This window comes from Alternaria hordeiaustralica (assembly GCF_023758085.1).
Source record: "Alternaria hordeiaustralica strain BMP 2776 chromosome Unknown scaffold_17, whole genome shotgun sequence".
Classification (NCBI taxonomy): domain Eukaryota; kingdom Fungi; phylum Ascomycota; class Dothideomycetes; order Pleosporales; family Pleosporaceae; genus Alternaria; species Alternaria hordeiaustralica.
The window spans coordinates 400572-412205 of NW_026056789.1; the positions used below are offsets into that span (position 1 = coordinate 400572).

At 54.4% G+C, this 11634-nt stretch overlaps 4 protein-coding genes across 4 annotated transcripts; 2 read left to right on the forward strand and 2 right to left on the reverse strand.

Annotated features, from left to right (window-relative positions):
* Window positions 1–100: 100 nt before the first annotated feature.
* Window positions 101–2719, reverse strand: J4E84_007654 (uncharacterized protein; the record flags this gene model as incomplete). Its single annotated transcript, XM_049390236.1, has 4 exons — window positions 101–2148; window positions 2205–2315; window positions 2402–2564; window positions 2627–2719. The coding sequence occupies 4 exons, from the start codon at window positions 2717–2719 to the stop codon at window positions 101–103; spliced, it is 2415 nt and encodes an 804-aa protein (XP_049242089.1).
* A 565-nt stretch (window positions 2720–3284) lies between these two features.
* J4E84_007655 (uncharacterized protein) lies at window positions 3285–5578 on the reverse strand (the record flags this gene model as incomplete). The annotated part of the gene is made up of 2 exons (XM_049390237.1): window positions 3285–4193; window positions 4241–5578. 2 exons carry the CDS (start codon window positions 5576–5578, stop codon window positions 3285–3287), a joined length of 2247 nt encoding a protein of 748 aa, XP_049242090.1.
* A 710-nt stretch (window positions 5579–6288) lies between these two features.
* J4E84_007656 (uncharacterized protein) lies at window positions 6289–10077 on the forward strand (the record flags this gene model as incomplete). The annotated part of the gene is made up of 5 exons (XM_049390238.1): window positions 6289–6809; window positions 6858–7511; window positions 7557–8660; window positions 8711–9222; window positions 9272–10077. 5 exons carry the CDS (start codon window positions 6289–6291, stop codon window positions 10075–10077), a joined length of 3597 nt encoding a protein of 1198 aa, XP_049242091.1.
* A 695-nt stretch (window positions 10078–10772) lies between these two features.
* On the forward strand, window positions 10773–11502 carry J4E84_007657 (uncharacterized protein; the record flags this gene model as incomplete). The annotated part of the gene is made up of 3 exons (XM_049390239.1): window positions 10773–10865; window positions 11142–11224; window positions 11295–11502. The coding sequence occupies 3 exons, from the start codon at window positions 10773–10775 to the stop codon at window positions 11500–11502; spliced, it is 384 nt and encodes a 127-aa protein (XP_049242092.1).
* Between the last annotated feature and the right edge of the window lie 132 nt (window positions 11503–11634).

The window sequence follows — 11634 nt, forward strand, 5'->3', positions numbered from 1 at the left end:
CGTCCTTGTCCTCGTCCGGATTAACCATACCATCGACATCTTGCTCATCTTCCGACCAATCGTCATCATCCCAATTATCAGGACCATCGCTGGGTATTTCCTAACCACCCTTCTTCTCCAAGACATCCACGCGCTGCACCCTCGCCCTATCCTGACTATCCACATCCTCCATATCCACATCCGAGAACCTCACATGACTCTGCAATTTCTCGTTCCCTCCAGCATCAATATCCATGAGGTCATCGCCGCGACCAACCGTCTCGCTACTGGCGCTGCTCAGGGTCCCAGCACCACCACCACGGTTCGTCTCGACCATTTCCTGCGTAACAGGCGCGTCGTCGTCGATTTCCGTGTTGGGGGTAAGTGTCGCGGAACTCATGTTCGAATCGTTGCGCGGACGGCTGCTGCTGTTGAATTCTTTAGCGCTGATCTCACTCCAACCGTTGTCTTCAAAGGCAGGGGGGTTGGTGTTATCCCACCCGCCTGTTGCTGTATTGCCGTAATCGCCATAGCCTTCCCATCCTGTAGCATTCTCCTGTAACTCGTGGAGGAAGTTGAGGTTGTCCTTCTTCGCGAAATCTTGAAGGGGTTTGGGCAGCGGCAGGGGCTCGGCGGCAGTAGCGTCTTCGTTCGCGTAGACCAGCAGGGCGGAGCCGGCTTCGGTCGTGGCGCGCTCGATGACTTCTTGCAGGGAGAGGGGGTCGCGGCGAATGACGGGATTAGCGGATTCGCTGTCGTATTGCATGCGCCACCATTGGGTTGCGTTGGGGATGTCGGATTTGATGTCCGGGTGGCGGACGTAGACTACGTCCCGACGCGTAGCTACGCCCCAGAGTTGGTATGGGCGCTTCATGGCGTCCTCCGGGGCCTGGCCTTCTGGGTAAACGGGCTCAACGGGCTTTGAGGCCTTCTCTTCCACTTTCTCAGTCATCTCAGTCGTAGTGTCCATGGTTTGGTCGTCGGTGGTTGCGGCTTCGTCAGCGCTCCCGTCTACGCGCGGCTTGAATCGCCCAGAGATGTCTAAAATCGCCTTCTGCGCTTGTTCGGTCTGCTCTTCCAGGGTCGCAAGCTTGCTCTCTATGCTGTTGTAAAGCCCCTGCAGTTGAGCTAGTACTTCTGTATCCTTGGGAGAACCACCAGGACTTTCAGGCTCAAACGCAGTCATACTTGTTTTGAGCAGTTGCAGCGACTCAACTCTCTTTGCGCCTGCTTTTTTCGGGGTGTGGTACTTTAGTCTCTCCACCTGCGTCTTGAGCGAGACTAGTTGTTCCTCATGCTGCGTGATCTCGCTGTACATACTATCGATGACATGTTTGTTCTTCTCGAGGTACCGATCGATGTATAGGGTGGCTGGAATATGACATCCCAGGTCAGACGTCTGGGTATTTGATGAGGTCAGGCGGAGTATCAGCACGTTACTCGCTTCGCGAATATGCGCACTGGCTCCAGCCGAAGCGAAGAGTGAATCATCCAGGACATCGTATAAGTTGAAGTCGGGCCGAAGATTATTGCGTGTGACGGCGGCGTCAAGCACAAAGCTCTCTTGAGTGGTTCCAGCGACGTCGAAGGTAGATTTAAGATGACCGTTCAAATCGGCATTCGGGACCTGGCTCTGGAAGGCGAAACTCCACGTCACCAGGAACTTGAGCAAATCGTCGTCCGGGTCGTCAAGTGGTGGTTGCTCTCTCCAAGCCTCCGACTCGAGCAGCCCGTTGACCGACCCGTAAATCCGGTCTGTATTATCTAGAAATGCCATGAGTCGCTGTGTCTCGTGAAGTATCTCGAGGTTGTAAGCTTCCGAAAGTCCAGTGCCGTCTTCGAAGATGCGCGCGGTTGCTGTGGGATTGCCTTTCCACCAATTGTCGCCCTGCCAGTAATCATTGCGTAGTACGCCCGGACACAGCAGCGCGTTTCGGAACAGCGGTATCGAATGGAGTATAGGAATGAGGTTGGGAAGGTAGTTGAAGTTTGGCGACGGCTTCAGGATAGCGGGCTGCCCTTCTTCGCGCTTTCGCTGGCTCGGGATAGGGTCGGCGATGATTTCGGTTGTGGTTGGTACTAGAGCCCACTGAGAGGCATCGTAGTTTGCTCCAGTAGCCGGTCTGAAGTTAGCAGAGCCTGTAACTCCCATCTCCTGGCCCTCAATGCCTGAATATCTGTCAGCCCTTGCGAAGTGATGCTCGTGGCGCATTCGCTGCACTGACTTTGTATGGGCGCATCGCCGGCTTGTGCTTGCGTGGAGGCGACACTGGTTCGAGAAGGCGGGCGCGTGGGTGCTCTGCTATTGACGTTGCTATGGGGGTAGTTGTCGAGACCTGGAGCATAGTCAATATTGAATGCTGAAATCCGCCACTGTCAGCCGTGTTGTCCTAGGGAGTCTTCCGAGCCTGAGCTGACGTACTGGGAACGTTGGTGTCGTCTATACCGTAGCCGGCCCCCGCAAAGGCAGTCTCGTCCCACTTGGCCTGTGAGTTGCGCAGATGGGTCTTCAAAGCAGAAATACCTCCTTGGTCCATGCTGCTGAAGTACTTGTCCATGGCAGCCTCGACATTGTTGCCATGGTTCTACACACGTAGTTAGAGGTTTGTCGCAAAGCGCAAACAGGTTGCGGGCTATTTGGACATACCGCGAGGAGCTGTCTGGCTTCCGGTCTGTCAAGCTGTTCCACCCCGAAATTAAAGAGGAGGTCGATGTTTTCTTCTATTTGGGCGTCCGACATGACTGTTGCGCTTGTGGTGTAGCGTGCGTGGTGATAGCAATGTTGGCGCAGTTGAGATCTTTGATGCGGGCGGGCGGCGAGCACGCCGGCGCAAGTGAGATGGAAACGGCAGCGCAGGTGCCAAGGCGAGCAAACGGCAGCCGCTCAGGTGTAGCAGGCAGGCGTGTATCGGTCGGGTGTAGTTAGGACAGTCGCGCTCATAGGTGAGGCTGTATGGCGGGGAGCTTCTAGAAGAACGAGCTTCGCGGAGGAGCATGCGGGCAGCGGAGCGATGATGTCGCTAATGCCGGCGGAGCAGGGGTCAGGCTTCATGCCAACGGTTGGCCTACCACCCCGCGTCACACAACATTACTTTTTGGAGAATCTTACAATGCATTGAATGATGTGTAAAATTGTAGTCAAGACGTTGCTCGTTCTTATCTTTTCATTTCCTGGTATCGACACCTCCGTATCCTTGTGATTGTACATATACTCTTACATCTATGTTTTAAAACGTTCAGTCATGTAACCATTTACCGTCTAGACCCCAGAGAGGGGAAGAACGCCAGATCCCAAACCATCCCCTTTACGATGGCACCGAGGGCAAGCCATCTAAGACTTCCTCCTTCTTTTCCTTAGAAAGTGATTCGTCTGGCTTCGATTCCTCACTGTAGGGCTCCTCCGCTGCCTGCTCTTGCGAGACCTCGGTCTGGTCAGAAGCTTCAGTCCCCTTCGTAGCTTCATGGCCTGGCGCCACGATCTCGGCGTCTGAGCCAGGGCCGAGTGGTCGGAAGACCTGCACGCCCTTCGCGTCATTGAGCTTGTCTTGCTCCTCTCTCCACTTGCGTCCACGGTTGGTGTAGCGCGAGATGACATCACGGTAGTGCTTGAGACTCTTATCGATCGCTTCCTCGTCTTGTCCGATAAGCTCGTGTCGTCGCGCCTTCAGCGCTGAGTACAACTTCCAACGTGTTTCCTCGGGTATCTCTTTCAGATGGTACTCAAGCTTCCAGTCGTCGTACTCGCTCAGCTGTTCTGGTCGGTCCACGTAGCCTCCATTGACCTGACTGCGGACAGTCAACGTCCAGCCCATCAAAGGTGCCTTGGGGACTGGTGCGGGCTGCACGGTATCTTCTGCGCTGGCTTCCTCGCCTTCAGCAGGCTCCGCAGTCGCGTCTTGCTCCTCGACAGCTTCTTCGGCAACGTCGTCAGTAGACTCTTCGATATTGGTCAAAGGTTCGTCTTCACGTGCTGTAGGTTCCTGCGGGGCCTGGTCTGCACCGATTTGTTCATCAACGTCGTCTTGAGCTTCTTGCCAAGCGGCTTGAGCTTCAGGGGAGTCCTTTCCAATACCAACAACACGTCGTGCAAATTCTTGCTGAGCGGCCTCTCCAGCGTTTTGTATCTCGTCTGCTTGCTCCTCGGTGACGGGCTCGGCAAACACGTACATGAACGGCGTCTTGCCTTCGCGCGCTTCAAAGTGTAACCGGATAGACTATTCAATGTTAGTAGAGACCCTCTGGTGGTGAAATGGGAGCTTACTGTTTCAGGGAATGCAGCGGTGGCCTTGGTAAGGATTTCATCAACGAGACCCAAAGACAGCTTGAACTCTTGGTCTCCTAGCACCGTGTCGTGCTGGCCGTGAAGGACTGCATCCATGTCGGAAAGACTCAAGTATTGGAAGCCGAAGATGCGCTCAATGTTGTGGTAAGCGATGAAGATGCCGTCCATGCGTCCCATGCGGGCTTGCAGGGAGTACTTCAGCATGGTTGCGCGCGTCATGTCGTAGAACTCGCGCTCAAACGACTCCCACTCGCCCAGATTGTGACGAAGCTGGTAGCCAGCGCCCTCCTCGTACTCCTTGTGGTTCATGCGGATCGAGATGACGGCGCGCGTCTTCAAGTCAAAGACACCCGTTCCAGGTAACCGCGGATCGATTGCATCCAGCTGCGAGCGCATCAGGAGATTACCCTGTTTCGAGTAGTGGTAGCATCGGCCAGCCTCCTTCTCGACGGCTGCCTTTTCTGGGTTGGACCTTCTGAACTTTTCGAATTCGCTGCGTTCGGTTGTGAGGAGCTTCTCTAGCGAGTGACCCAGCCAGCTCATGATGTTGGGGCTATCGTAAGACTTGTCGGCGTCCAAGGCATAGATACCGTCCCTGTATCGGAGGAAGACGGCACTGGGGCCAAGCGTGATTCGGGAGAATCTGGGCGTAGGTTCAGGAAACTGGCGGGAGAGCATGCCGTGGTTCAGTTTGCGGAAGTTTGAGAGGACGTAGTGGAAGTGCTGGAGCATGCTCGACATACTCGAGGTGGAGCCTGTGAACTTTGTGCCAACCTGCTTCGTCAACGCCAGCAGAGTCTCATCCTTGGAGGAGGTCTTGTATTCGCTCAGCGCTTCAAAGTCGAACTCGTTCGCCGGCATGATCTTCTCGAGGTAGGGATCGAAGTTGTACACCCGCGAGCGTGGGTCCTGCAGGCGATATACACCGGGGTTGAAAAGGACGCGGTCGAGGCCATACGACAGCATGGGCACCGGTGGTTTGCCGACCTTGATCTCCTCAAAGTTGAGGTCGTCGGGGAACATCTCGCTGATGGGAATCGACTCTCGTTCTTCGTCCTGTTTCTGCCTCCTCGCCCTCTTGTCACCCAAAAGGGCCTCAATGAGAGATTTTGATCCATCCTCTGCCTTGACAGTTTCTTCCTGGCTATCGGAGCTCTTTCCCTTCCTCTTGACCGCGATTTTCCTGGTACCGACTGGCTTGGATTTGGATGGGGCGGCCCGGGTGTTTTTCAGTCGGGTCTGGCTGCGGGCAGCGCAGAAGAGGCAGACGGGCGTCCTGTGCCATTGCGCGGCTGGCGACAGCTGGCGACGCAGCATTGGGAGGGGAGGGGCGTGGCGGCGTGGGCGTGCGGGTGGCGTTGCACACACGATGGAAGTGACGCTCGGTCGCGACTGCACAGAAAATATGTCGGCGTTTGTTAACGCCGGGCGATCATTGCGATCACCATGTGACGTACAGCCAGGAGTGGACGCGTGGAATGCGACGAGATACCAGAGACCCACCCTGAATCCACCCCTACTCGTCGTATCTCGCCCGTACTGCGCTGCGTATATCTTGTCCTGTCATTTCCCTGCAAACGCCGTGTGATTGTCGGGCCGGTGTGTAGCAGCCCGTCGCCTCTACGCACTGGCAGAACGGGCACCAGCACCATACAAGACTGCAGACGGCCGGCGAAATCACGTCTTCAGTCCTCATGCCACGGAATGATGCGACGTCGTGATTACAGCACGCCTGCCAACCCCCTCCCGCCCCAAGCCGAGCCCGCCGTCTGCACCTGCTGCATCTGCTGCTGCACCTAATTGCTCCGCCGTTGACCTCCGCATTGTCTCGCGTTGCGCCCTCACCGTGATTGGCCCTACCGCCTTTCTGTGCCCAACCCTGCTATTCTGCCCCAATTTCCACCGCAGCTCTTCCGAACTCATCTTCCGACGCGACAATTGCCTCCTTCCCCCAGGAGCCCCTCTGCATGCGATAGTTGTGTCGCCGAGCTCGTGCTGGGCTGCGCGCGCCGATCAGGAATCTCGGAATGTCCAAAGACAAACGCAGGAGCATCTTTGGTCGCGGCTCCCTCAATGCATTCGCGTCGCAAAGCAACAAAGATGAATCGCAGCCCTCGAATCTGCTGCGCAAGCGGCGCACGGCGTCCTTCATGTCCAACCTGTCCGATGTGTCGCAGTACACCGAGACCGCCTCGACCAACGGCAGCACGGTAGCGGGCAGCAGTCACGTCAGGGAGACGATAGATGGGCAGCGGCCAAGTCTTTCGAAAAACAGCCTCAAGCGCGCCAGCTCCGTCTTTAGCTCCTTCCGCGGCTACAAACTCTCCGCAGACGACGACCCCGAACCTCTCTCGGCAACATCAACACGAACATCGACTGGCTTTGGAGAATACATATGGGAAGACGTGCACGATCGCCAGGTGCTGCAGCATGGCGAGGTCCAGACGAGCAGCTCCATGTTCAGGAAGAAGAGGGAATACCTGGTGCTGACCGAGAAGCATCTCATCCGGTTCAAGAACCACGCGAAAGCGATCGAAGCATTTCCTGGGTGCGTTCCAGTGTCGACAGTGGCTCATACCAAGACTAACAAGCGCAGGATACCTTCGCCGAACAACCGCATGAGCTACTACCGCCACAGCCACAGCCCTTCGACCGGATCGTCCCACGAGCTTCAATCCATGGCTTCGGAATCGTCTGGAGACCGCCACCAAGGCATACCTCTACGCCATATCGTTGCTGTATACCATCTCGACGACGGTCGGCCGCACTTTGCGCTGGAGCTCTATTATTTGGACGACGAGACGAACAACGCCTCCTCCATGACTCTGCAGTTCGGGGACCCAGAAGAGATGTTTTCATGGCTCAAGGCCATAAGGGAAGCAGCGAATAGGGCACGGCTGTCTGACGCGAAGCCCATCTCTGCACACAACTCACATCTGGCTGCGCGTGTCGTGGAAGCAGAACGCGACTATGTACCTCCACATTACGCCATATACAAAGTCGTTCTCCGACCGCAAGGAAAGACAACGACGCGAGCCTCCACTGATGACCTTGCCAAAGTTTCTGCTTCAGTATGTTTCCTTGCTATTGGTGTGCACAAAGTACACATAATTCCGTTGTTCAAACCATCCTCACAACGGTCTTCCAGTCCATCACTGGCCGCTCATAACACCCAGTCGTCGCATGGTATCCTAACGCTGACTGAAGTATGCGTGACCGAAATCGACGATACCTTCCAGTTAACTTTCCGGTGGGTACCCTTCTGCGCTATGGGAATGCCGCTAACAGCACACAGAAAGCCGCTTGAACGCCCCAAAATTCTCCATCTGGCGTCATTAGCTTCGCGGGATATTGCGGTCCGTCTGCGATCCATAGAAGCTAGTCTCAGACCTGAGTGGGAGACGCGACCTTTTGACTTCCTTGTCCCAGACGAGGTGTATCATGACGTTGCCCGACAAGAAAGCCCACATCCGATGGACCAAGATTCTTTGGATAGAACCTTGATTGGATATTGTGTCGCTTACGATGTACAGCCAGAGAACATCAGCTATCAGATCACCTACCCTGCCGAGGATGCACCACGATTCGAGCTCCTACCACCGGTCGGACTGCGCAGACCCCAGTATAATACCCTCGAGCTGCTCGCCGTCATGCGTGCCTTGCGCTACAACGAGACCTTTGGCGGTATCTCATTCAAAGACGTAAAATTGGATGTTTTGAATGGACTGAAAGATCCCAACGGCGCTGAGCACCTTTGCCTCAAGACTAAACGCGGCACCTATGCACGGTTGGACATTGAAGAGCTGGAACGATCTTGTCTACTAGTGCAAGAGATTCGCGCTCTGGCCCTGACGAACCGAAAGCTGCGGAGAATGGACTTTACCTCATGCATATCAAGAAAACCTAGAGACCACGGGGAGTCTAGAGGCAGTGCGAGAGATCAGGGTTGCGGCATTGTGGAAGCCCTGTTTCCGCTATGCAAGTACCAGACCACCAATGTCGATTGGATAGCATTGAACAAAATACAACTTGGAGATACAGATTTGGATTACCTCGTCGCAGCAGGTGTCGAGCGGGCTTGCCACTTCCGCGGACTTGAGTTGAGTGGGTGTGGTCTAACGGATCGGTCGCTCTCTCTTGTGCTGGATGCGATCCGCGCGCAGGAGACCACCCTCGAAGCTTTGGATCTGTCGTCGAACCCGTTCAGATTATCACCGAGCATGTTCGATTCTCAAATTGGCGTTTTTGGATACCTCACCAGACTCAACCTGTCGCATGTTGCGCGCTCTTCGGGCCTTGAGTCGCTGATATCGGTGGAAACCTTTGCTGGCTGGAGATTACAGGAGTTGATACTGAGCGGCACCTCGCTCAACTCCGCCATGGTCGACGCAATAGCTGGGTTAGTTCTACATACTTAACATGCTGCCATCACTGCTAACCACCGCGTAGTTATCTTGTCAACTACAAACAGTCGTCAGCTCTCCGTGAACTACGATTGGATCATTGCTTTTTGACAGGAAGTGACATTGCTTACCTCTTGCACTCAATGACCGAGCATCCTGGAAAAGCTCGCGAGTTACATTTGGATGTCAGCGAGAACAACATTGAAGAAGACCTGGACAACTTGACCAGGGCGATCTCTAAAGGTCTCGCCCCATCCAACTTCACCCTCCGCCTGCTAGAGTTCGAAGAGGACGCCGACTTCCGCAAGATGATACTTGCGCTGGCCGCCAATAACACGATTCGACAGCTTGATATCTCACGAGCATCCTTACCATGCGATGCCTCCGAAGAGACTTGTCAGGCTATGGAGAAGATGTTTGCTGATAACACCAGTCTTGAATGGCTTGACATTTCCGGAGAGGACTCCCGTCTAGAGACGACCAAGCTCGGTGTTGGCATCAACCGAGCACTACGGGGTTTGCAGCGCAACAAGACCCTGCGCGCCTTGTACATCCGATGTCAGTCAACACACATTCATGCCTACTGGCAATCAACTGACAGTAATAGATCAAAAACTCGGCGTCCAAGGCGCCAGCACCCTCGCCGACGTGCTCAAAGTGAACACGACCCTCCAATACCTCTACTGCGAAGACAACGGCATAGCCCTAACCGGCTTCACCGACCTCGTCAACGCCCTCCACCGCAACACAACCCTCCTCTTCCTCCCCACGATGCAAGAATCGCGGCAAATGGCCCTCAAGCAAACCGAAGACCAAGTAAAATCCATGCGCGACGACGTCTCGCTCCCCACGTCCTCGAAATCCAGCTCCGTCCGCAGCCGCCTCACCAACCGCGTCGTCAGCGGCAAGTCCTCCAAAGAACCAAATTACCCCATGGGTCTTTCGGACCAAGACATCAAAGCCGCCCTCGGTCTTGTAGATGAGAGCTGGGCCCGCCAAGAATACCGCCTACAGCAATACCTCCAACGCAACCACAACCTCGCCCACGGCATCCCCACCGCCATGGACGTCGACGAAGAAGACTTTGAGCGGCCCGACACCGCAAACAGTCTCGGCAAGATCCTCGAAAAAGTCACCATTGAAAGCACTCCTACACGGGAGAAAGACGTCCAGCTGGGAATGGGAATGGATAATATGTATAGCCCGAAGTCGAAGTCGAAGCCCAGTGAGAAGGATGTTCCTCAGCTGGGTGTTTATACCCCGGAGTTTTACCTACCGGAGTTAAATACGCCGGGGAGTGGGATAGGGACGCCGAGGAGCGAGGTGGTGGATTATGATGTTACGCCGTTGGAGAAGGAGCTCGAGATGAGTTTTGGGGAGAATAGGAGGGCTTTTCCGTTTCCGACGAGGTGAGGAGATGATCTCAACCTGGAGTCCCGCGCACCATGGTATACTGCGTCTTCTCACCCTTTCTGATGACGATCGCTCGCCGCCCATGTATATATAGAAAGCGCGTTTTGTATTTTGCATATGCGACCCTCGAAGATAAGGGGGGTTCATTCGGCGTTTTTGTTTCTCCTCTTCTTATTTCTTTCTTTCTGTCCTGGACAGCATGCAACAATATGATGGCGGCGAGGGAACATGCATATCAAAGTTGGATAACAGGTTGGGAGTTGTGAGGGGGGTTCTGTGATACCATAGATAAGCGAATAAACAAAGATGTTCGAGGATTTTTTTTGTTATTTTCACATGACTATTTGGGTAGCAAGTTGGAGTTGCGAATGCGGTGAACACGCGTTCTCGATCGTGAGCTGAAATGTACATCTGCAGTACCCCACATCCATGGATGCAGCCCCCACTAAACAAGCTCACACGTCCGAGCTTCAGCCGAAAATGTAGGCTGACATCACCTCCCAAGTGCTTCTTTCCGTCGCGACCACGGCACCTTTCCCTATTCTACAGAACCATCCAACCATCCAATCTAATTGGAACGACCACGCCTGCGATCATTTTGAACCACTGCGATCGCGGCCTCTCTTCACCATATTCTCAGATGATTACTTAAGGTTGTGGATTCTGTGGATTCACGTGCGCACGCAATCGCTATCATGGTGCGACAACATGGTAGTTTGACAAAGGACGACGAGACGAATCAGGCAGCTTGGGAGGCGGCTAAGGGGGCGGCGATTGGGGGGACGAAGGTATGCTTTTTTTCTTTCTTCGCGCTGTTGTATTAGCATTTGACGAATAATTCTGCATCATGAGGTTTGCTAGGGATGCTGTGTAAAAAGAGAAGGGTGTCGCGTGCGTCGCATTATCATGTATGCTGGTACATGTCTGTATTGAACTGGCTCTTCTGTGGGTTTTTCGTGGATTGGCGATAACCATGCGATTCGTGGAAGAGAAGCTCGGAAGATGGGGCTTGAAGAACGCAGGTGACATGGGTTGGTAGTATGATGGCTGACTTTGGATTACAGTGGGGTGCTTTCTTCGCCGTGGCAGGCGGTGTTGCATACGCCTTTTCGCCTGTATACAAGGGTCTTACTGTTCAGTTCAAGACGTATGTCTCTTCCTTCTCTCTTTCGTCCTGTCCCAATCCTATTCCATGCCATTCCACTAACCCAATCCAGGTACATACAAATGTCAGGCATGATACTCGGCGGGTACCTGGAAGCCGATAAGCGCATGATCAACTACCAACACGCCGTCCGACACCACAAGCGGGTTGCTAGGGATATGGAGATCTGGAGGCGGTACGAGGATTCTTATGAGGAGAGGGGGACGCCGGGGGTGGGTGCTGAGAGTGATGTGCATGGACCGAACGGGAAGGGGACCTAGGCAACTGAGATCCCGCATTCTTGAGCTCTGAGTTGTGTATAGTTTGACGGAAGGTTGACGTTTGTGTGGGCGAGATGGGCAAACAGCTTGCTATGGCTTCAAATTATAAAAGGCCATTCTTTTACATCCCCC